At 45.5% G+C, this 25,563-nt stretch overlaps 1 protein-coding gene across 2 annotated transcripts; it reads left to right on the forward strand.

Moving 5' to 3' along the window:
- The first annotated feature begins 1,689 nt into the window (after nt 1–1,689).
- On the forward strand, nt 1,690–24,329 carry HDC (histidine decarboxylase). 2 transcript variants are annotated; one of them, XM_030842746.2, is made up of 12 exons: nt 1,690–1,720; nt 4,212–4,384; nt 7,882–7,995; nt 8,967–9,089; nt 11,348–11,482; nt 11,732–11,875; nt 12,347–12,413; nt 13,278–13,440; nt 13,516–13,606; nt 19,144–19,242; nt 23,349–23,450; nt 23,586–24,329. In XM_030842746.2, the coding sequence occupies exons 1-12, from the start codon at nt 1,690–1,692 to the stop codon at nt 24,327–24,329; spliced, it is 1,986 nt and encodes a 661-aa protein (XP_030698606.1). The 2 variants fall into 2 exon arrangements, with proteins under 2 accessions (XP_030698606.1, XP_030698608.1); XM_030842748.2 differs by lacking the exon at nt 19,144–19,242.
- Nucleotides 24,330–25,563: the final 1,234 nt, after the last annotated feature.

The raw sequence follows: 25,563 nt of genomic DNA on the forward strand, positions 1-25,563 counted from the left end.
TGTAAGAGAATGTTCTAAGTTCATTCTTTTACATGTAGCTGTCCAGTTTTCCCAGGATCAGTTATTGGAGAGGCTGTCTTTTCTCCCTTGTATATTCTTGTCTCCTTTGTCGTAGTAAATCCCACCATTTAAAGTGTCCAATTCAATGCATTTAGTATATTCATAGTTGGTAACCATCACAATAATTTTAAAACATTTTAATCACTACCATCCCCTCCTCCCATACAAAAAACAAAAAAAAACCCAAACCCTGTTCCCCTTAGCTGTCAAACTCTGGTAGCTAGTAATCTACCTTCTGTCTCTACAAATTTGTCTATTCTGGGCATTTCATATAAATGGAATCCTATAATATGTGGCCCTTTGTGACTGGCTTCTTTCACTTAGCATAGTGTTTTCAAGGTTTATCCATGTTGTACCTTGTGTCAGTACTTCATTCCCTTTTATTATGGAATAATATTCTGTTGTACGGTTGGATGGATGGAGATACAATAAACTGAGATGGGGAAGACTGAACGGGAAGCAGATTTTTGGAGAAAGACTAAAATTCTGTTTTGTAACATGTTAAGTTTGAGGTGCCTAAGAGCCATGCAAGCTTATTTGTCAGGTAGGCAGTTGGATGTAAGGTTTTGGAGCTCAGAAGGCTGGCAGGGCCTCATGGTATAAATTTGACACAGGGTTTATACTTATAAGAATATCACCTGGTAGCATTTAAAGTCATAGAAATGGATATGGCCACCGAGGAAGAAAGATGAGAGGAGGGCAATCCCCTGAAGCATGCCCACATTTAAGGGCCAGATGGAGGAGACAAACAGCCAGAGACCTGGCAGTAGGAGAAGGAGGGACGATGTCTTGGAAGGAGTAACCACCAAACTCCACCCCGAGGACAAGGAAGATGAAGATTGGAAACAAACCAAATAGTCTGTTCTCTTCGGCAACCTGAAAGCATTCACTCACTTTTTACTCAGAAATAAAGCTCCAAGAGTAGTGTTTCCCCTCCCCACAGTAGTTTCTGCACATCCCTTTACAAGCACATGCATACACAGCCTTTTAAGTCCTAAACGTGTTAAATCTGGGTGATGTTTCAATTTTTGTTTTTTTGGTTTTTGCTTATCTGCGTTTTCTCATCTCTCTACAGCAATAAGTATTATGTAGTAACAACAACAACAAAAATCCATCGTGTTAGATGATAACCTCTGTCTGTTCCTGAGCACAGCGTGGCCAGAAAAGCAGCATCGCTGTAAGTGCCTGTTTCTCCCTCCCTGCCATGGACAGGGACGCAGTGGCAGGAATGATAATAATCTTTGCTACTTATTCTGCACACCCTTGCCTTTGTTCTGGGCTACTGAGCTGGGAGCTTTGTGTGAGGCTCGGGACCTCTTGTATGAATCTGGGACCAGAAAGAAATGAGGGCTCTTTACCATATCCACCTGGAGGCTGCCTGCTAAGTTTAATTTAGAGGTGGCTTTTATCCTAGATCTCTGGACCAGCTAAAGTTGTGGTCACTGTTCCCAGCAAGGACTGGGGGGAGGAGGGGTGGAATTAATTAAACATAGAGGAAGGGCCACTGAAGGGCGGAGCTAAGGTGGAAGAGAGGAGAACCCTTTAAATAAAGGGCGCACATGGGCTGCCCAGGAGCACACCCTCCACCTCCTCCGTGTTGTCGGTGAGAAGGAGCTAAGCCCCAGGGAGATGTTGGAGCCTGAGGAGTACAGAAGGAGAGGTGAGCACGGGCATCCCTGGCTTTCTTCCCTGCTGCCACTCTTGTAGGAACTGCTGCTTAGATTTTGGGGTATCTTTTTTTTTTTTGCGGTACGCGGGCCTCTCACTGTTGTGGTCTCTCCCGTTGCGGAGCACAGGCTCTGGACGCGCAGACTCAGCGGCCATGGCTCACGGGCCTAGCCGCTCCGTGGCATGTGGGATCCTCCCGGACTGGGGCACAAACCCGTGTCCCCTGCATCGGCAGGCGGACTCTCAACCACTGCGCCACCAGGGAAGCCCTTTGGGGTACCTTTTGACTGGAGTGTTAGAATTGCCTTCTGAGAGTTGGCTTCCACAAAATTTTTCCTGAGAAGGGAATGTGGGATCAGAGTTTAAAACTTTTCTCAACCTCTCTTTCATCCTCCCCCTCATACACCAACTCTCATGTGCGTCCACACTACTGTGCCAGGCTTTTCCTTTCTTCTTTCCCACGGAATAGGGGATTTGGGTTTCTGAAATACTAAATGGGTACAGGGGGATTATTCATGTTCTGAAGTAGAAAAGAATTTCCCTAAATCTTCTGCAGTCATGCAAAATCTCATCTTCCTTCCTCTTCATTTCTCTATGTGTGAATCTGTCTGTAGAGTTCTTTCATTTAGTCATTCGTTCCATAAATATTTAAAGAGCACCTACTCTGTCTCAAGCCTTGTGTGATGAGCAAAACCAAATGGTTGTCTTGTCTTCAGGCACGGCTGTCCTAAGAGGGAAAGTAAGTAGTTGCTTATAATTTCTCTCTCCATAAAGTTTTATATCCTCATCCCCTCTAGTAGGTTATTTTGCCTAAAATTTCTTTGATGTAAGGCATGGTCCCATGTTAAAATCCAACTTTTCCTCTCTTTCATCTACCCAGACATAACTCACTAAGTGGCTATCAGTCTTTTTTTTTAAAAAAAAAAAACCTTTTTATTTTATATTGGAGTATAGCCGGCTAACAATGTTATGATAGTTTCAGGTGCACAGCAAAGTGACTCAGCCATACATATACATGTATCCATTCTCCCCCAAACTCCCCTCCCATCCAGGCTGAATGACTATCAGTCTTTACACTTCAGTGGACATTAGCTTATTCCATTGCTTTCCAAAGGCACTCAGCCGAGAGCTGGTTTTATTGGCTGTGGATGTTTATCCTGTGAGTGGAACACAAAAACATTCCATGTGGTCCCTGGGTAAGTGGAGGGCTAGGTCCAGGGCTCTCAGAGCTCTGGAGGGATGCTGCTGCAGTTATGAAAGGCATCGGGCCGTTGGAGGGTTGGAGGAGAGCACAAAGAAGAGAGAAGGGTGCTGGAAGTTTTCACAGTTTTGTCTGGGACTGGTCCTGCTTATAAGAATTTTGCATGAGCTGATGCAGTTGGGAAGACATCGGCTTCCCTTTCCTTGTCTCTCTCGCTCTTTTGCAGGGGGAAAAGGAGGCTAGTGAGTACTAGGGAGGAATGATAGATATTGAGAGAGACACAGAGGGGGAGATGAACACACAGACACAGACACAGAGAGGAAGAGAAGCAATGAGAGAGAGAGAAAAAGAGACAGAGATGAAGAGACAGAGGCTCTGAAGACAGAGACCCTTTCCTGGAGAAATGAAAGGGAAGAAAGAATAGACAATTTGCAGTGGCTTCAAGTATTCGACTTGGCTGTCTTTCTTCCTTATTCTTTTATTCATTCATTTGATAAAATTTGTTGAGCATCTGAAAACTGTTCTAGGTACTGAGGTATTGGTGGAGGCAGAGCGAGGGAGATAAATTGGTTAAGACATGGCCCTGCATTTCCCCAAGATTTCAGGCTAGTGCAGGGTTCTTAGTCTGGGCCTGTGGTTGTGCTTTGGGGAGTCCATGAACCTCAGAAATTACACACAAAATTGTGTGTATACAAGTCTACCGTTTTAATCAGATTCTCAAAGAAGTTCATGGGTCCAAAATGTGGGGAATTACTGGTCCAATGGGAATGGTGAACAAATACATTTTTTACCTTTTATCAGAACCTAGTGTGGGAGCTTGCCATCTGTGCCAACAAGGAGTATAGGGGGTGTGTGTGCAATTTCTGGATAGAAAGAGCCGCAGCGCTTCTACTGAATCTGTAAGGTGATGAATGCATAGACCCTCTGTTTTTTGAGAAGAAAAGAAAGGTGGGAGAGCTGATCAAGATTCATATGGCAAAGGGAAGGGGAGGAAAAAGAAATCCTTTACTTTGTTGTTAGAGCTTGATGCCTTGGAGATTTTCCCTCTTATTCATTTATATAGAGTCACACACTCCCTCCATCACTCATTCACTCCTTTGCACACTTTTAAATTTTTTAATTGAAGACAAGCTGTCTGCTGGGGGTCAGACCCTCCACCATTCAGCCCATGAATCCTTCTCCTTCTTCACCCAGTCTCCTGATCCCGATGCTGGGGCGACGGGCACACATTGGCCAGGCCCAGTCAGGGGACATGAGCCTGGCTTCTCTGCCTCCCTTGTAGGAAAGGAGATGGTGGATTACATCTGCCAGTACCTGAGCAGCGTGCAGGAGCGGCGGGTGACTCCAGATGTGAGGCCTGGCTACCTGCGGGCCCAGCTGCCCGAGAGTGCGCCTGAGGAGCCCGACAGCTGGGACAGCATCTTTGGGGACATTGAGCGAATCATCATGCCCGGGGTGAGACGCAGTCACCACAGGGTGATTCTGGATGTCGGGGTGTAGGTGGGGGGGGGTCGATGGGCCTGGAAAGCCTTGGGTAACCCTAAGATAAGCCCTCAGCCCCTTGGCCACCGACATCCCAGACTGTCTTCTGGGCATATGGAGGGCCAGGACTTTGACTGAAGTTAGGTTTCTGGTGCCAGGGCTGACCTGTAGAGTTGGGTAGGGAGCAAGACGGAGTAAGAACTGCATCCCAGGGCCTGTCTGACAGAAGGGTGGAAGTCGGATGGGATGAGGTGAGTAGTGAAGATTGGGCCCGAGGGGGAAGGACGAATGTGGGAAGCAAGATGGAGAGAGGAGGTGGGAGATGGTCCCTGAAGCCCCCGTTGGCAGAGCCAAGGAACTCTCCTACAGAATCCTGAGATGTGCCAAAGGGAAGGAGGGAAGCCAAAGCACACCTCTCCGAGGGTACCCCGGTTGTCAGGTTGGGTGGGCCGGGAAGCTGAGCGAGTCCTGGTCAGCCCCCTCCTTTCTCCTCCATGAAGTGGGAACCCTGTCCTTCCTAACCAAGGGAGGTCTCCTGATTGAACTGCTTTTCAGGAGTAGGAAGGAGCTTTTCCTGAATCATCTATACTCTCAGTGACAAGGGGCATAGCCTGGTGACAGTGCTAGTGGGGCCAGGGAACAGACAGAGGCTGGCTGAAGCCTGGGGCTTGTGCTGAAGCTGCCGTGTGCTGTGACAATGTCCCCGACCACCAGGAGCTGGGCCAGGCGCTCCTGCTGAAAGTGCACCATCCTCCTCTCACGGAAGGGCTGCCTTTTATTGTGCTCCACACCACGTGCCAGGCACTGTACTAGCCACATGGTGGACTGGCTTGTTTTATCCCCAAATGACCTTACGATCCATGTTTTATGAAGAAACTGAGGCTCAGAGAAGTTAGTTGTCTTCCCAGAGTCACAGGTCTCCCTGCTTGGGGCACTGGTGTCATGAACCACGTGTGTCCAGCAGCTCTTCCCCAGGATGACTTGATATTTGCTCCCATCATCCCCAAAGAGCTTTGGACTTAGATGTGATAGAAATACACCTGGAGGCAGGGGTGGGGGGGATATTTCTGTTTTATTTCAAACACAGACAGAAAGTGATGGCAAGTTTGTACAAAGCCAAATATTCATCTCTCTGACCATTCAGCCTATTTTGTAAGCATATTTTGAAAATTTCGGTATCAATAAAACTCTACCGGGGAGGCTAGCTCCACAATAAGATTATCTCATGGATTTCATTCTGTAAAATGTAATCTGTGGAGGGGCCAACCGTAATTTGGTAGTGAGACTGAAAGCAGCTGTCAGAAGAGATGGAAATGAGCTGATTCATTTGACTGAAAGAAATTCCAGCAGTTGCTGGGGGTGCAGTTAAAGAGGCTCATTTCTGGACCAGGAGGTCTGTCTGTTTTGATAAGCATTCCTCTGGCTTATCTTATCTTATGTATCTTATCAGAACAGACAATTGCCTCTTGATAGGACCAGGAGGTGGAAGTCCTTCTCTGGGGTTTCCAAAATACTGTCACTAATCACATCAGTAATGAAGACCCAATCTTTCATCTCATCTCTCAGGCTGCAACAGCCTCTGAGAGTTGGCCTGAAAGCCGTTGGCCCTTTGCTTTCTCATTAGGGTCAGCGCCTCCTTTAAAACTGGATTAATTTTCCCCTCCATGCCACCTCCTAGACACAAGGAGAAGAAAAACTGTCTTTTTGCTTTAATTCCAACCCTGGTTAGAGAAACCCCACCTACTCTTAATGAGGGAGGGAGAGTAGAGCAAGGGGAGAAGGCAGGGTGCCACCCTGCTTAGGTGCTGGGCTGCAGAGTCAGGCAGCCCTGGGTTTCTGACATCTGTCCCTATGAGGTATATGTGATCATGGGGATGCTGTCTCTCTCCACCAGCCCCAACTGTTATCTGTAAAACAGGGATAACGTTAGAACCTACCTAATAGGAGTGCTGTGAGAATTAAACAAGATAAAGCATAGAAAGTGGAAGATATTGTCATTACCTATGAGGCCGTCTGCCTGGTGAAGGTTGGAGGAGGAGGTCTGATTATCTAAGAGTCAAGTCAGGATATGTGATATGTCCATCACCATGTGATTAGCTTACCGTTAACATTAGTGCTTTACATTTTACAAATTTCCTCCCAGGCTGATCCACACAACAACCCCAGGAGACAGGATTTATTTTATGATGAGAAACTGAGGTTGAGAGAGGTACAGGAGAGGATCCTGGTTTTATGAGGTGGGGATTGGATGAAAAATTTGGGATCCGCCCCCTTAAGAAAAAAAATTAAGAATGGATCTTGAAAGAGACAGATGCAAACATGGGACCTTGACGCTTAAGTTCATTAGCTTCACAATAAGTCTACGGGGTCACACAGCTGGTTACGGCAGGGGTAGGACTGGAACCTGTGTCCTTGGGCTTAAATCTTATGCTCCTTCTACCATACACACTGTCCAGAACATCGTCCTTGCTCTTAAAGGGTTAAAGGGATTTGTGTACACGAAATAACTCGATAATACACTAAAATGTTATCTCATGAGTTCTCAGTAGCGTGAAACATCTCGAATGAGAACATTCCATGGGCTCGGGGGAAGGGATCAAAGGCAGATGGGGACCTGGGGAAGGGTTCATGGAGGAAATGAATATTTAGTGGCTTTCTAAGAGTTAGCAGATTTTGGAAGGTCCCATCTGTATAAGAAGTGCCTTCCTGTCAGGGGACACAGCTTTGCTCAAAGACATGAACGCAGATACGAACAGGGTATGATTGTAGAACAGTGAGATGAAGCCAGATTAGATAATCAGTGAGGCCAATGAGCCACCGAAAATGTTTCTGAGAGCAGTTGTAGGAGGTCCTTCCTGTCCACGGGCCCCTCCTTTCGTCCGGTTAATCTAACTGTGGGCTCAAGGGTTAACCTGGAGGCAGTTTCCCATGCCCTTGGGCTGGTACTTCTGTCTTCTAGTCTCCTCTCCCCATCCCCACTGGGAAGCTAAGGACAGCTTTGAACCCAGGCACACTGTCCCTCTGCAAGAGTGCATGCCCAAAGAACTCTGGATACTTTTTGCAAGAGACTGGATGAGACAAGCAACCTGCTCTTCCAGAGCTCACAGTCTCCCCTTCCTCTTATTACTGGGTAGGAGCAGTGCGGGGGGTAAGCTTTGGAGACTAATGCAAACACTACCCAGAATCCACAACTCTAATTCCCATAGCAATTTTCATCTTGCATATTCCCTTCTGGTCTCTGCGTGTGTGCAAAGCTCCACTGATGAACTAGCTCAGAATGTGAGAAACGTGGGTAGCAAGAACACTGTGACTATGCCTTACTTTTAGGGATTTGTGCCACTTGTTGGTTGTCTTAAAAGTGTCAGCCAGTCTCTAGAGTGGGTGCTGCCCCTTGCCAGGGAGGGTCTCTTGAAGAGGAAAGCCTCCGGTAACTGCCCCTGGTGCCACCCGTGTACATGCTCTGCTTCCAGGTGGTACACTGGCAAAGCCCCCATATGCACGCCTACTACCCAGCTCTCACCTCTTGGCCATCACTGCTGGGAGACATGCTGGCTGATGCCATCAACTGCTTGGGATTTACCTGGGTGAGTAACCATGGCTGCAGTTATAACCAGTGGAAAAGTGGACATGGCAGGAAGTGAAATCCTGGGGCAGACATATTTTGTCCGGATCTCTGAACAGGGTTTCAAGTTCAATATTAACAATGGCTACATTACTTGAGCTTAAGCTTTATAAAAATGATCTCATCTTATTCTTCAACCCTGTGAAATTATGAGTAGTGGCCCCATTTTGTAGGGGCGAATTAAGAAATGAAGGCTTGAGTAATTTATCTCTCCAAGACCACATAGTTCATGAGACAGAGATGAGATTTGGACCAAGATCTGGTTATTGCCACAATTTGTTACACTCTCTAAACACTTTGGTGCCTGTGGGTACAGCCTTCCCCTTGCTCTTGTCTTTGAGGGGTTAGGGATATGCCCTAAGGCTTCCCTTAATAACCCCTTAAGCACCAATCAGTTTTAAATTGTGCCACAAGCCTCCTAGAACAGCTCTCTATTTTAAGCCTGAACTGTTATAGGATGTGTGTGTGTATGTGTATGCGTATGTGTGTGTGTGTATGTGTGTGTGTGTGTGTGTAGGGGTGGGTGGGTCGAGTGGGTTGGAAGCTGGGAGACTTGCTATCTTTTCCGGGAGGAAGTGCTTTCTTTCTTAGTCTTAAAACTTCCCCCTGGCCTTTAGAATGCTTTCCAGCTGGGTATTTTAGGGACTTTGGGGGCCAAATGGAAGCAGTCATTTCTAGGACTGTTTTTCTATCGGGCCTTGGAGTCGCAGGAGAATCCACCTCATTGAGGATGGCATGAACCAAAGCCCCACATTCTTTCCCCTTTCTGGTTTGGCAGAGGATGAAGGCACCACAGGATCTAAAAGTGACGCCTTCTCCAGGGACAAGACAGTCCTGGAGAGGGTCAAGGCAGAGACGGATGTGTTTCTGGGGCTGGTGGGGACATCTTGGTGCCCTGGGGCACTCCAGATGACATTGCTTTCCCTCTTTCAGGCTTCCAGCCCTGTGTGCACGGAACTGGAGATGAATGTCATGGACTGGCTGGCAAAAATGCTGGGACTTCCAGAGCACTTCCTGCACCACCACCCTGGCAGCCAGGGGGGAGGCGTCTTGCAGGTGCGTCCATTGGCAAAGCTCCTCCTAGCATAGGGACTAAGTAGGGAAAGATAAGCCAAACTTGCCCGGGTGATTCTCATGTTTTCCATGGAGTTTCCCCCATGTCACTCACACCACCACCATCCCTGCCAGCACCATCACCATTACCATCATAACTCTCATGACTGACACCACCATCACCGACGCCACCAGCTCCACCACAGTCCCCACTCCCACCTTTGCTGCCACTACCATCTTGACTTCCATTGCCTTTATACCATGGCCATGACTGTCTCCACTCTTCTTTTAGTTTTTCTTTGAAAAAAATTAAAAAGTCAACACATTATCACATTTCTAGTATTACTTGATTCAAGTTTCTTAGTTTATAATCTGACATCTCCCCTCTCTTGTCCCATTTTACACCTTATGGTAAGTAGAAAAGAGAAGGCAAGTAGAAACTTCTTTCCCTCCCTCTTAGGTCCAGGAGATTTTTGGCAGTGAGAGAAATTAACAATATAGATTGATGTATCTTATAATCCTGTCTTTTGAGTATCTGTCAAATGACAGTTGTTCAAATATTTCTTTTGTTATCAAGAGTAGTGCAGCATAGTGGAGCTTGAGGGGTGCCTCCTGTAAACTGTGCACATTGCTAGGTACTTTTGCATCTATAAACCCTTGCCATTCATGAGGGTTTGGTTCTGAGACCTTTGAGAACCCCCAGATTCTTGAATTATTCTGTAATGTGTAATTTTCTTGATTTTATGATATATAAGATAGAGAAATAATAATCATTCCTTCAAAAGGTGGATGTGAGGTTTCAAAGATTTCTTCTATTAAATAAAAATAGCCATGCTGCCCTGAGATGAGAACTGGAAAGTTTGCTGGGCCCATTTGCTAGCTAAGTGACTCCCTCTGTCACTCCAGTCTTTTACCAAGATTAAAATCTGACCCTCACAAGAAAGACAAATTACTGCATGTTGTGGACCTTCTGGGTTGTTAGCAGATAGTTATAGCTTCAAATATTATATCTGGAAAAACATGCTAAATGCCTGCTGGGCATGATCTTGCTTTTCATTTAATTATCTCAAGAACCCTGTAGGTAAATAGTGTCATCCCCAATTTTTGAAATAAGAGCACTGAAGCTCAGAGAGGTTAAAAACTTGCTCCAGGTCACACAGCTGGTAAGTGGAAGAATGAGGATTCAAACCTGACCCTGTCTAAATCCAAACCATGCTTTCTCCTGTATCCATCAGCCACATGAACTTGGTTTAGTTCTGTAACCTCTCTGAGCATCACTATTCTCATAGGTAGACAGGAATCACAAGTGTCGCAGGTTTGATAAGGAGCAAATGCGATAGCAGAAAGTGTTTTGTGAACTGTGAATAGCTGTACAGATGGAAGGTGGTCTTATTATATTATTATTACTATTCTGCTGGCTTCCTTATTGTGGAGTAATTTTCAGCCACTGAATATCTTGTGGGATCTGGTCTATAGCATTTCCTGTGACATGGTCTCTAGGCTTTTCAGCAGGGAGCAATCAGCTGTAGGTCACCTAAGGATTTCAAGAAGCAAAAACACCAAAGACTGAGCAAATGAATGATGAGAAACCATCAAGATTTCTGTGAAGTTGCTGAGGTGGCCCCCAGGATTCCCACAATCATGGCCAGAGCAAAATCCTACCCAACCCTTTTTTGGTTAATCAATACTCCCACTCTGGTAGGCAGCTAAAGGGATGCTCTCTATTTTATAAATGGAAACGAGCCTTCTGGAGGGGCAATATTAGCTCAAGGTCACAAGAGCCATCGGCAGCAAAACTGAGGCCAAAGTTATCTCTCAAGTAGGCCAGGACCCTCTCTCTCTGGGATATCTCTGTGGAAACAAACTCCATTTCCACACCTAATACATTGAAAGTTCTTTTTTTTTTTTTTTTAACATGGGAAGCGAACATATCTACAAGCAGACTTGTATCTAGCATTCTCTGAACGTTCTCTTTTTGGTCTTTGTGGCCTAATAAAGATGTTGAAAATTTGCTTTCATTACTTCCCTGAAAATTATAGGAGAGGGAGGTGTCCCAGGAATGCATAGGAAGTTGTGAATGTAGAATGTACAATAGGCATGTGAGCTGGGGGGAAGGGCAACTCCTTAGGCAGGAGCTGTGTACTTCCTCAGGAATAGCTATTAAACACACACACACACACACACACCCCCCTACAAAACCTGGGGCAGTTGCCAAGGGATTACATGGAGAGGCTGCCACTGGGAACCTTCTTCCATTGCAGGGCACAGTCAGTGAGTCCACCTTGATCGCCTTGCTGGCAGCAAGGAAGAACAAAATCCTAGAAATAAAAGCATCTGAGCCCGGGGCGGATGAGTCTTCCCTGAACGCCCGGCTTGTTGCCTATGCCTCCGACCAGGTGAGTTGCCCAACATAAGCCAAACCTTCAGGTAGGGCTTGGCTTCTGGAGTCTTAGTCCTTGAGTGATTTCCCTGTAGACATGAGCCCGCTGGGTTCAGGGCAGCCCAGGCCTCAGAGGTTGTCCAAGGAACCCTGGAGGAAGACAAACGTCAAATGCTGTGTTTGCTTCCCTTCGTCTGGTTTCAGCAGTTTCTGGGAGTGCTCATTCCAGGATGACTCTGCTAACAGCTTTCCATTGTCATTCTAGGCCCACTCCTCGGTGGAAAAGGCTGGTTTGATTTCTCTGGTCAAGATGAAATTTCTGCCTGTGGATGACAACTTCTCACTCCGAGGGGAAGTTCTTCAGAAAGCCATCGAGGAAGACAGAGCGCAGGGCTTGGTGCCTGTCTTTGTAAGTCAGACCATGTTCTGAGCTTAGAATGATAGAGCTGGGAGGTGAGGAAGGAGTTTTGTCAGAATTCAGGTAAGTAACGTGCTGCAAACAAGAGCAGAAAGGTCCTCAAATACAGTGTCTTACAAATTATGAGTTCGTGTGCTAGGAAATAAATTTTGTGGGTCAGAACCAACATTAAAAGAAGAAGAAGAAAAAAGGAATAGGACGGAAAATATGAGAGTACGTTCCTGTGTTGAGAATATGCATTGTTTGGTAAAACTTTTATTTCAGATACACATGTGTATATGTCCTAGGTTGCTATACAAAATGTATTTCTTACTGTGGGTCATGATAAAATACAGTGTGAAACATACCCTGTTCTAGTGGAATGGGTGGGGTTGATAATATCTGTGAAGAAATCTTTTTTTTCAGGCCAAATGTGTCACACGAGCCCACCTTCCCATGTTAACTTCCTCTGTTTTCCTCCAGGTCTGTGCCACACTGGGGACCACTGGGGTCTGTGCATTTGACCGCCTGTCAGAGCTGGGCCCCATCTGTAAGTGTCTGCCCTGTCTGGCTAGGAAGACAAGTAATGAGTTTTAAAATGTTCCCTAGAGCAAGAGCCTGGAAGCAGCTCAGTGCAATTCTCTGGTCCCTCCGTGGTCAATGCACAGAGCGTAGGAAGAGCCACCAGAGGTCATGAGTACCTTCTTCCAGGTAGCCAGGTCACTGCTTTTCCCAGTGGTGGGACCAAGGGTTAGAGCTGACCCCCTTGCATCCTGTCCTCAGAGGCAACAGTGGGAGGACCTCAGGTCTCTCACTCTCTCACTTGTATGTTGAAATCTGCTTAAAGCAGGACATATCTGAAACACAGGGTGAGTGAGTCATAGTGGAATATTTTCTAGTCTAGGCTGAGAAAATGAAAATGAAAAGGTAGGGTAGGGGAAGCCACGGGGTGAGGGGGAGATAAAGACAGAAATGAAACCCAAATGTGATTGTTCAAAATCCTCAAGCGAGAAACCCACTAGGAAAGAGAGACACCCCCTCTCTAATATTTGTATTAGATGCATTAACATTGCTCTCTGGGCCAGTGGTAAGTTGGTTTCTGTTCCAGAAAGCTCTGGGTGGAGGCCAAGAGGGTGTCGACCCTCTGGTCGGTGAGAGAAAAGGCCAGGGTGAGGCTCTGTAGGCTCTCCCTGCAGGGGTGGCCGTGCCTCACTCAGCCCCACTCCTTGCACTGACACCCTCCCCCCATGTCCACATGCCTCCGTGTCTCATTCAGCCATGGGCATCCTTTCCCAGCCCGTCCCTTGCAGCCCCCCAGCTGGATGGGCCAGAGAAGAGATGCCTTTTAGCTGGCTGGTGGCAACCCACTCCCACCCCCAGTGCCACCCCCAGTAGGTGATGTTTGCCTCCTCAGGTGCCAACGAGGGGCTGTGGCTCCACATCGATGCTGCCTACGCAGGCACTGCCTTCCTGTGCCCTGAGTTCCGGGGGTTTCTGAAGGGCATCGAGTACGCCGATTCCTTCACCTTTAATCCTTCCAAGTGGATGATGGTGCACTTTGACTGTACTGGGTTCTGGTGAGTGTGGCAGCCAAGCTCCCAGCCTGTGGGGAAGCCATCCTCAGCTACTAATGCCCATTTGGCAACCCACAGGGTCAAGGACAAGTACAAGCTGCAGCAGACCTTCAACGTGAACCCCGTCTACCTCAGGCACGCCGACTCGGGTGCGGCCACCGACTTCATGGTGAGTGGCCAGGAACGGGCAGCACGGCAGCCTCTGAGACGGAAACGGCCTGAGTCTGATGAGGGTCTCCTTCCCTCACCCGATGAGCCCATCCCATAATATTGCCACTGTGTACCTTTGGTTTCAAGCTGTGCCTAAGCATATAGAATGAAACCCAAAAAACTTTAAAAACCCTAGAGAATGAAACCAACCTTTGAGGTAGGATGCGAGTTTCCTGAGTATTTGTGGCATTTAAAAATTCTCCCAATTCCCTTCTGCCTCTGTCCTGGATAATCTTCTCTGCTCACTCCCTAACAGCAGGGCAGGGTGGAGAATTTCCATGGATAGGAAAAGAGGCTCCTTCCTTAAACTGTTTTCATCCTTTTGTCCCCATTGAGGCACTGTGGGAGGCTCCACAGTGGGGATGGGGCAATAGTTATCCTTCCCGAGGTTCTAGATGCCTCCAAGCATTCCTGCCTTGCCCACTAGCTGCACCTCAACCTCTAGACCCTGCCCACATTCTCAATCTGTACTATCTCTTGGGGAAACAACTTCTTCAGGTTTACTCCTCAGTTTGAAGATGAGCCCTTCCTTTAATTGTAGGGGAGACAGGGATGTAAACTAATAAGTTACATATAATGTGGTCAAGGCTAGGCAGAGTGAGACGAGCTTGATTTGGAATTCCATACCAGCAGTGGGCTTTTGGGAGTCATAGTGGACCTCTCTCAGCCTTGACTTTCTCATCTGCAAAATGGGCATGGTGGCACTGATTTCACAGGGTATTGTGAGTCTGCAATGGGAACATACATGTAGATCACTTCTTACTGGGAATGTGGTACCTGCTTAATAAATGGTAGGTGTGATATTTCTAAAAGCTCTACTTTTAAGCTGCAGAGATTTGTTATACAGCGAAGAGGTTAAAAACACAGATGAACTGTGTTTGAATTCTGGCTCCTCCATTTATTAACTTGTGTGGTCTTGGGCAAATGGCTTAAGCTATTTAGGTTTTCTCACCTCTAAAATGAGGGTGATAATAACAGTACTAGCTTCTTAGTTAGGCTTGCTGTGAGGAATAAATGAATTAATACAGTGAAGCACAGAGAGCAATGTCTGCCATCTGGGAGTCATTCTTTGTGAAGAGATGGTTCTGTCTTCTCTCCTTGGGCTAAAGTTTCTTGCCCTTTTTTAGTCCTAAAATAATCACTGCATCATCTCTTGATTATATTGGTCATTCCCCCTCGGACCAGTTCACACTTTCTTTAGATTTTTGTTTTTAAAGCTTTTTTATTGGAATTTCAGGCAGTAAGCTTGTAGTGGCTGGGGAGGACCCTCCAAAGGTTGATAAAAATAGAAGAATAATGGTTCTTTCATCTCCACTGCCCTGTCTGATGGGTTTTCAGCACTTTTTGAATTAAAGAAATTTTCACAGCAGCCCAAGGGCCAGATATCTTTAGGGGTAATTCTAGGTTTCTCCCCTGAGTGTGAAACAATGTCCATTTTTCTTTTCTTTTTTTAAAATTAATTAATTTATTTTTGGCAGCATTGGGTCTTTGTTGCTGTGCACGCACTTTCTCTAGTTGCATCGAGCGGGGGCTACTCTGTTGCAGTGTGTGGGCTTCTCGTTGCGGTGGCTTCTCTTGTTACGGAGCACGGGCTCTAGGCATGCGGACTTCAGTAGTTGTGGCTCGCCAGCTCTAGAGCACAGGCTCAGTAGTTGTGGTGCATGGGCTTAGTTGCTCTGCGGCATGTAGGATCTTCCCGGAGCAGGGCTTGAACCCGTGTCCCCTGCGTTGGCAGGTAGATTCTTAACCACTGCACCACCAGGGGAGCCCAATGCCCATTTTTCTATAAGTGAACTTGGATCATCGTAACTTAAGAGCATTTTCTTCCCTTGGCCCATTTTGGATTTTATGTTACTTTTTTGTGTTTTTGTTTTTTGTCCGCAACGGTATCTCAGGATCTTTTTGTGGTTCATTCCCATCAGTTTGGAGATTTTACAGTGCTCTCTCTCTTCCAGATCACTTCTAGAAATATTAAATTATACTTTTCTTAGCACTGGTCCAGAATGTGCTACTTTATCTTTTCCTTCCCTCACCTCTAATCCTATGGATTTAATTTTTAAGTCTCGAAGAAACTCCTAGAAAACTGAAGCTGCTGTCTGTTATGATCCTGGGGGTCTTCACTGCTACTTTGCCCCTTGCTCCAAGCTCTTTTTCACCCAGGTGGCTGAAGCTTTAAATAAAAGCCCAGCCAGGGCTTCCCTGGTGGCGCAGTGGTTGAGAGTCCGCCTGCCGATGCAGGGGACACGGGTTCATGCCCCAGTCCGGGAAGATCCCACATGCCGCGGAGCGGCTGGGCCCGTGAGCCATGGCCGCTGAGCCTGCGCGTCCAGAGCCTGTGCTCCACAACGGGAGAGGCCACAACAGTGAGAGGCCCGCGTACCACAAAAAAAAAAAAAAAAAAAAAAAAAGCCCAGTCATTTTGAGATGAGCCAGAAATAGAGCAGCATCCTGGGAGAGAAGACTTAGGGACTTCATCCCTTGGGCCCTGGAGCCACCTAAAATCAGGGCTAGATTCTTCTGACATCAGGAAGCTCCCTCACCTCCCCCCAACTAGTGGAGGGGGAATTGTCTTGTTCTTGGCTGTGAGACCGGCAAAACCTTGAAAGGATGTAGAGGAGACTTGGGAATGGCTTGAGTTAATGAAGAGCCATGTCCAAATTTCCTGTTCCAGCAGAAAAATATCTGCTAGAACCACCCTGCTGGGTCAGCATGGATTGGTTTTGGAATACTGACAAGAGGAACAGCTGGGGATATGGTCAGACTATAAAGAAATCAAAATTAAAATCATCTCTGCCTCTCATTTAATTGGCTTGTGAATTATTGTAGTCAATTGGCCATAACCATCTGGAAAACAATGTTTTCAGAGGCCACTATTATCCATTCATTAGTCTCCATCTGGAGTGTCCATCTAACAAAGGGTGGAGTTGACGCTCTCCCTGTTACAGGGAAAAGAAAGTCCCCGTGCTGGTCCTCAGCCCTGGAGTTTTTTGCTTGGAAATCCAAGGATTAGTACTTGATATAGAGAAACATTGTCCATCAACAATGTTGATGTTGGACAAGGGGTCATGTCCAAGCTGTGCCTGGGTCAGGAAACTGGGACAAAGGATGAAGGTGTGCACAGTTTTGAGGATTAGGCAATCCTGTGGAGGAACAGATAAATATTCGATGGGAAAAATATTTATTTTTTGTCAACAGAAATTGTGGTGATGCTTTCTGACATTTGAGGAAGAGGTCATTAGAAATCACACTACTCATCAGAATAATTGCAAATGTGTGCTAAACCCTTTGCTCTGTTTACAGATCAGAGAAATCGATTTGGAATTGGTTTGAAAATTTTCAGACCTTTGGTGCCCGAAACCTTGAACTTTAAGCTCTGTTGAAGTTGGTCATCAGGAACAGAGAGTCAGTTTTAGTCTAACAAAGGCCGAGATATAGATGTTTATTTGCAGTCTGAGGGCTGGTGTCCTCCTGAGGGCATAGAACGTCACAGGAAAAATAAGGTCAGGACAGTGAAATTAAATAATAATCATCTTGGTTCTAGGCAGAAACACCATTGTGATTTGTGGCTCACATTTTTATCATCTAAATAGCCAGGACTTATTGACAACTTCCTGTGAAGCTCTTCACCCTGGTTCTCCTCACACCACATCCCTGGAGGTGCTGTTCATTCTTTGTCTCACGAGGAGCCAGTGAGGCGGCAATGCCCAAGTAAGAGGTAGAGATGGAGGAGAAACCCAGGTCTGTGAGGCTCCAGCATCTGAGCTCCTGAACCCTATACTTTACATTTTTGTGGGGAAGAGAAATCAAACTCTATTTTCTGCTATTCAAGGTAGATTAGGTTCTTTTAGAAAAAAAATGTATTGCCCCTATCTTGAATTTCAGCCTGGAATGAAATTTTTTTTTTTTTACATCTTTATTGGAGTATAATTGCTTTACAATGGTGTGTTGGTTTCTGCTTTATAACAAAGTGAATCAGTTATACATATACATATGTTCCCATATCTCTTCCCTCTTGCGTCTCCCTCCCTCCCACCCTCCCTATCCCACCCCTTCAGGCGGTCACAAAGCACCGAGCTGATCTCCCTGTGCTATGCGGCTGGTTCCCACTAGTTATATACCTTACGTTTGGTAGTGTATATATGTCCATGTCTCTCGCTCGCTTTGTCACAGCTTACCCTTCCCCCTCCCCGTGTCCTCAAGTCCATTCTCTAGTAAGTCTGTGTCTTTATTCCTGTCTTACCCCAAGGTTCTTCATGACATTTTTTCCCTTAAATTCCATATATATGTGTTAGCATACGGTATTTGTTTTTCTCTTTCTGACTTACTTCACTCTGTATGACAGATTCTAGGTCTATCCACCTCATTACAAATAGCTCAATTTCGTTTCTTTTTATGGCTGAGAATATTCCATTGTATATATGTGCCACATCTTCTTTATCCATTCATCTGATGATGGACACTTAGGTTGCTTCCATCTCCTGGCTATTGTAAATACAGCTGCAATGACTCTTTTTGAATTATGGTTTTCTCAGGGTATATGCCCAGTAATGGGATTGCTGGGTTGTATGGTAGTTCTATTTTTAGTTTTTTAAGGAACCTCCATACTGTTCTCCATAGTGGCTGTATCAATTTACATTCCCACCAACAGTGCAAGAGTGTTCCCTTTTCTCCACACCCTCTCCAGCATTTATTGTTTCTAGATTTTTTGATGATGGCCATTCTGACCAGTGTGAGATAATATCTCATTGTAGTTTTGATTTGCATTTCTCTAATGATTAATGATGTTGAGCATTCTTTCATGTGTTTGTTGGCAATCTGTATATCTTCTTTGGAGAAATGTCTATTTAGGTCTTCTGCCCATTTTTGGATTGGGTTGTTTGTTTTTCTGTTATTGAGCTGCATGAGCTGCTTGTAAATTTTGGAGATTAATCCTTTGTCAGTTGCTTCATTTGCAAATATTTTCTCCCATTCTGAGGGCTGTCTTTTGGTCTTGTTTATGGTTTCCTTTGCTGTGCAAAAGCTTTGAAGTTTCATTAGGTCCCATTTGTTTATTTTTGTTTTTATTTCCATTTCTCTAGGAGGTGGGTCAAAAAGGATCTTGCTGTGATTTATGTCATACACAAAAATAAACTCAAAATGGATTAAAGACCTAAATGTAAGGCCAGACACTATCAAACTCTTAGAGGAAAACATAGGCAGAACACTCTATGGGATGAAATTTTTAAAGCAGCATTTAAAGCAAAGTGTCTTCTCCTTGGTCCAGGGTCATGGACTTGGTTTCTACCTGTGCTGCTCTTAGACAAGGGTTTGGTCACATGACGAGGTAGCCTTTGTGTATCTTGCCTTGGCTTCTCCTTAGCAACAGCCTCGGGCATCATGGTGACACTGTGCATCCCTGGAGGGTTGTGCAGACAACAGATGATAAAGCTCAGGAGTGTGTGTGGGAGGAGCAGGGGTCCCTGTCTCTAACCATGGCACTGTGCTCCTTTGTTCTAGCACTGGCAGATCCCCCTGAGCAGGCGGTTTCGCTCTATTAAACTCTGGTTTGTGATCCGGTCCTTCGGGGTGAAGAATCTTCAAGCGCACATCAGACATGTATGTAGTGGGCAGGCCTTGGGAGGAGCCCAGGCTCGCTTTGTGGCCTAGTGGGGAGGAAGGCTGGTTTCTGCTCTGCAGACCTTTCCCGGGGGGATGTGTGATGTATGGCTCAGGTGCCTGGGCCTGTTTGTGAGCTCCTGGGACTTGATGATTCAGGGCAGCCGTCTGTTTGCTAGCTAGAGGATCACTGAGCAGAACATGACACTGAGGGCTGTCTGGTGTCTGTCCCCCACCTGACTGTCTCACCGTCCCTTCTGCTATCATCGAGCACTGGGGAGGGATGGCCCGAGAGCCTAGTTTGCAGAGAAGGAAATAGAAAGTAAATCAAAGGGCAGCTTGTGGCCAGGGTAGGAGCCTATCTTTTAAAAAATTACTCTGATTCTCATGGCTATCTGAAAATTTTAGTCACTATTATGGTTATGCCAGAAACAGGGCTCGCCTGGCTTGGACATGTAGACCTGCAAGTCTGGAACAAACATCCCTGCATGATGTCAAGAGGTATTTACTGAAGGCATATTTGGTACAATTTATTTCAACTCAATTCAACCACACAATTATTGTGCTAGGAAAGAGACCCAGAGGTGAATGAGACAGGCACAGTCCCTCTGTCATAGGCTTCATGGAAGGGGTGGAACTTAACTAAGAATTTTGGTCAGCAGCAATTTTCTCTCATTTTTATGAGTGCCTATGAGAAAGACAAAGTTATTGATAAATACAAGAGGGTTACTCCAAAGATGTTGTCCTTTGTTCCTCTGCGTGTCTTTCCCTGGCCACATTTCCTCTAGGGAATTCCGTCCTCATTAAGCAAACACAAGGCCAAGTGCAGTGGTTGAATCAGTATGTATGATTGGCTTACTGTTGGTAACTTTACATTTGTTATCAACATCAAGGTGTTGGTTAACTGGATGTTTATCAGTGAGTGGCTGTCACCCAGGGACATTAGGCATTTTTGCTCTCTCTCTATCCTCAGACTCAAGACGGGAAGTAGGTAGCTGGGGGATGAGGTGCTGGAGGTTACAGGTTATCATCTGGTTCCAACTCAGGACTGGGTATTCAACGTGCAGGTGCTGGCTAATTACCCTCATGCTGCCTCTCCCAACTCAAAGCCCTGAATTCCCATCGTCTCCCCTTCGCCTACACTAGGCCCAGACTCCTGGGCCCGGCTTTCGAGGACCCAGTTATCAGCCTCTAAGCTCAGGCTTCTCACTGACCCGTTCCAGCTCCATCCTCAGTGTGCCTCTGCACCTTCACCTGTGCATTGCCCTCTTCCATTGCCCTCTCTTCTCCAAATGTTGCTAGTGGATTAAGTTCTGCTTCTCCCAGGAGCTTCCCTGACTATTCCATCTGCCCTCATCTCTGCTTGCTCGGCATTCCTAGGACCACCTACTCAAGCACACCTACAAAACTGAGCTCTAAAAGCTACCAATGTCCCACAAAAGTAAAGGGTGGAACTAAAATGAAGTTGTTTGATGTGAGTTAATTTTATCTCTCCAGCTTGACTGCGATCATAATTATTTTTACTTGCACAGTGTCTTAAAGAGATAACTTATAGGGTTTCATTAGGTTCTTACAACAATGCTTGGGGCAGTCACCCTGATGAACCCCATTTTATGGGTGAGGCTCAGAGATGGTAATTGCCCTGCTTAAGAGAGGAGGGCCTCCTTTCTTTACAGTTCTGGGCTATTTTCTATTATGTGAGCTCTTGAAAGTCATATAAAACCAAGTTGTGTATCTCCCTGTTATAGATTAGTGCTTTAGAGAATGGGATATGAGTTTGATATTTTAGTTCTACCCTTTACTGTTTGGTGACCTTGGACAAATTATTTAAACTTTCCGTGTTTGCCTTCCTAATTTATAAAATGAGAAAATGATAATACCTCTCTCAAAGGTTTATGGTGATGATAAATAATACACATAAAGCCCTTACTTAGTGCAAGACCTAATATTCCACTAAGTACTCAAATATTTCCTATTCCCACTTCCTTTTCCTCCCCCTTCCCCTTTCCTCTTCTTCTTCTTCTCCTTTTCTCCTCCTCCTTCTCCAATTTTTCCTTCTTCCAATGATAATAATTCAACATTGTCGTCACCATCATCTCCTATCACCTACCATAAAAGGGGTTTGTAAATTATTTTTTTAAAGACAGATAGTACATATTTTTGGCCTTGCAGGCCATATGGTCTCTTGTGAGTATTCAAGTCTGTCATTGTAGCACAAAAGCCGCCATACACAGTACATTAACAAATAGGCGTGGCTGTGTTCCAAAGGACTTTATTTACAAAAAAACGGGTGTGAAGGAGGTGGGGCTCTATTTGGCCTGGGGGCTGCAGTTTGCCCGCCTCTGCCCTAGGATGGTACAGGGCACTGGTTGTAGCCCTGCTTTCATCTCCCATAAAGGTAGGTGGTTTCTGGTGGCGGGGTGCTGCCTGTGCTCTTTTCTCTCTCCTCTGGCCCCTCTTCTCTCTTGTTGCCAAGAGCATGTGTTACAGGAGACAACAGAGCATGGCAGGGGGTGTGCTTGGCGACCAGAGACCTGCATTCTGCCGCTGCTACCTTGGGGACGCCACTTTCCTTTGTCTCTTTCTAGAAAATGAAGAGGTTGAACAAAGATGACTTCTGGCTCTCTTTCCTTGCTCAGAAGTATCAGTTTCATGGTCTTTGGCTAGCCTGATTCTGGATCTGTACCTGAGATGTCTTACTCATGTAGACTTGAGAACCATTTACACAGAAAGATCTCACAATTGGCAGGACAGGATGGAAATGGGCCTGGAGGGAAGGAGGCACACGGGAGAATCATGACAAAATTAGAAAGTAAACTGCAAAAGTATAAAACAGTGAGAAAACATTTAGCAGGCTGCTTTCCCAGAGAGGGCCTTATGACTTGACAATGAAAAATGCTTAGGGTAGGGATTGGAGACCCTTTTAAACAGACCATGCAGTGGAGAGAGAAAGTGGTTCTGGATCGGGTTTGTAGCAACTTGTTAGCTGAACCCTTTGACTTCTCTTGAAATAGAGTACCCAGTATGAGAACCAGGTGATAGCCATTACTTAGAAAATATTTTCTTGAGATCCTTCTGGATTCCTGGAGAAATTTTTAAAAATGAAAGAAAGGGCAAGTCCTGTCCTTGTTTAGTTAGTAATACTAAGTAAAAAAAAGAGGAAATTAAAAAATTATAACTTCAATGAAAGATTAATATGGTACAAAGCTTTAAAACATTTCTATTGTGGTAAAATATAGATAACATAACATTTACAACTTGAACCATTTTTAAGCATACAATTCAGTGGCATTAAGTACACTCACAATGTGTGCAACTGTCACTGCTGTCTATTTCCAGATCTTTTCCCATCATCCCCAGCAGAAACTCTGTACCCATTAAACAGGTTTAAAGCCTTCTCCATGGTGTACATGGGTATGATATGTAAAAATATGTTCTTTGTGGAATGTCAGAAAAAAGGGGATGAGGGGCATTTGAGGTGAAAAGGTCTGAGAGGCAAGGGGAAGATGTCAACTTAGGATATGGGGGCTGGGCTGCTGACAGCTCACATGGTGCCTTTATGTACAGGAGAAACAAAAGTCTCTTCCTCTGAGCATTTGTAGCCCGTAAGAGGCACCTGGCTGGGAATGCAGAACCTGGTCTGGGTTGTGGCCCCTGCTAGCCCTCTTGGCTTGTCTGTAAGCCAAGATATGTGAAGCCGGGATATGAGGGCATATCCTTGATGGCAAAGCACATGTCTTCTGGGACTTCCCTGGTGGTCCAGTGGTTAGGACTCCACGCTTTCACTGCCGAGGGCCCGGGTTCAATCCCTGGTGGGGGAACTAGGATCCCACGAGCCTTCTGGTTCTGGGAGTGGATTGAAAGAGGCCCCTGAGACATGAGTTCTCAGAGTGGAGCTAATGTGACAAGAAATAGGGAGCCATTGGAGGTTTTATAGTTTGGAATATGAGCAAAATCAAATGGAGAAGAAAATCAGGCAGAAGCCACTTAGGTCTCTTTGGTTCAAAGATGTGACTGGTTTAAACCCGTTTAACAGTGTGGAAGTTTACGCACGGTCGTCTCTTGCCTGTTATTAATCTCAGTTCTCTCGATGTTCACAATTCCAGGGTACTGAAATGGCTAAGTATTTTGAATCTCTGGTCAGAAACGAACCTTTCTTTGAAATTCCTGCCAAGAGGCACCTTGGTTTGGTGGTTTTTCGTCTAAAGGTAATGCCATCTTCCATCTCATGTGAAGGATGTTATTTGGTAATTTTCAGCCTCTTGGAAATGTAAATACTGGGCTTCTGGAGATGCTTACAGGGAATGTGATACAGACTTTACTTCTCTTTATCCTTCAAACAGGGTCCTAATTGCCTCACAGAAAGTGTGTTAAAGGAAATAGCTAAAGCTGGCCGTCTCTTTCTCATCCCAGCCACTATCCAGGACAAGTTGATCATCCGTTTCACTGTGACATCCCAGTTCACCACCAGGGATGACATCCTGAGAGACTGGAATCTCATTCATGATGCTGCCACTCTCATCCTGAGTCAGCATTGTACTTCCCAGCCTAGCCCTCAGGGGGGGAACCTCATCCCCCAAACCAGGGGCCCCAGAGCCTTGGCCAAGGAGCTGTCCTTTCCATCTGTCAGCAGGGCAGGAGATGACCCAGACCAGGCCAGGAAGGTCATCAAGCAGCCTCCACATGTGGGAGCCAGTCCTGTGAGAGGGGAAGGCAGCCGCCACCTTGAAACCCTGCTGGACCCACTTGATGACTGCTTTTCAGAAGAGGCCCCAGACCTCACCAAGCACAAGCTGTCCTCCTTCCTGTTCAATTATTTGTCTGTGCAGAATAAGAAGGCAGTGCGTTCCCTCAGTTGCAACAGCGTGCCTGTAGGCGATCAGAAGCCACTGCCCACAGATGGCTCTGTGAAGAATGGCGGCTCCTGCCGGGTCAGAATCTTTTCTAGGTTTCCAGAAGAGATGATGATGCTAAAGAAAAGTGCCTTCAGAAAACTAATCAAGTTCTACAGTGTCCCCAACTTTCCTGAATGCAGTTCTCAATGTGGGCTCCAGCTGCCCTGCTGCCCTCTGCAGGCAACAGTTTAGACCAGGGGGTTCAGCCAGGGTCCATGAATGTGTTTCAGGGAGTCTCTGAAGCCCTCAAAATTGTATGCTGAATTTATGTGCTTATGTTTATGTGCATTTTTCTTGGGAGAAAGCCAATGATTTCTTATCAGATTCTCACAGATGTTCATGACCTATGATAGGATACAAATAGAGAGTTTAAGCCAGCATGATCCAGAAGATTCCAGCACGCTGGTCAGAGAGAAAGGGTCTAGGGTGGTGTATTGACAGGCAGCTTCTGTGGTTTAGCTTGTGACACTGAAACTTTCAAGTTTCATGAAATATAATGTGGAAATAAATTGTGCTTGTCCCTGAAAAAAGCATATCCTGTGTCACTTAATTGACCACTGAAATATTTGTTTTTCTTTTCCATTATGGTTTACTACAGGGTAAAATATAGTTACCTGTGCTATACAGTAGGACCTTGTTGTTTATCCATTCTATATATAATAGATTGCATCTTCTAATCCCAGATTCCCAAACCATCCTCCCCCCACCATGCCTTGGCAACCACAAGTCTGTTCTCTATGTCTGTGAATCTGTTTCCGTTTCATAGATAAGTTCATTTGTGTCATATTTTAGATTCCACATATAAGTGATATCATATGGTATTTGTCTCTTTCTGACTTACTTCACTTAGTATGATAATCTCTAGGTCTATCCGTGTTGCTGCACATGGCATTATTTCATTCTTTTTTATGGCCGAGTAATATTCCATTGTATATATGTACCACATTTTTATCCATTCATCGGTCGATGGACATTCAGATTGTTTCTATGTCTTGGCTATTGTAAATAGTGCTGCTATGAACATTGAGTTGTATGTATCTTTTTGAATTATAGTTTAATCAGATATATGCCCAGGAGTGGGATTCCTGGGTCATATGGCAACCCTATTTTTAGTGTTTTGAGGAATCTTCATACTGCTTTCCATAGTGGCTGCACCAATTTACGTTCCCATCAACAGTGTAGGAGGGTTCCTTTTTCTCCACATCCTTTCTAGCACTTATTGTTTGTGGACTTTTTAATGATGGCCATTTTGACTGGTGTGAGGTGATACCTCAATGAAGTTTTGATTTGCATTTCTCTAAGGATTAGTGATGTTGAGCATCTTTTCATGTGCCTTTTGTCCATCTGTATGTCTTCTTTGGAGAAATGTCTGTTTAGATTGGGTTGTTTGTTACTGAGTTGTATGAGCTGCTTTTATATTTTGGAA

Source organism: Globicephala melas, chromosome 2, assembly GCF_963455315.2.
Source record: "Globicephala melas chromosome 2, mGloMel1.2, whole genome shotgun sequence".
NCBI classification, from domain to species: Eukaryota; Metazoa; Chordata; class Mammalia; order Artiodactyla; family Delphinidae; genus Globicephala; species Globicephala melas.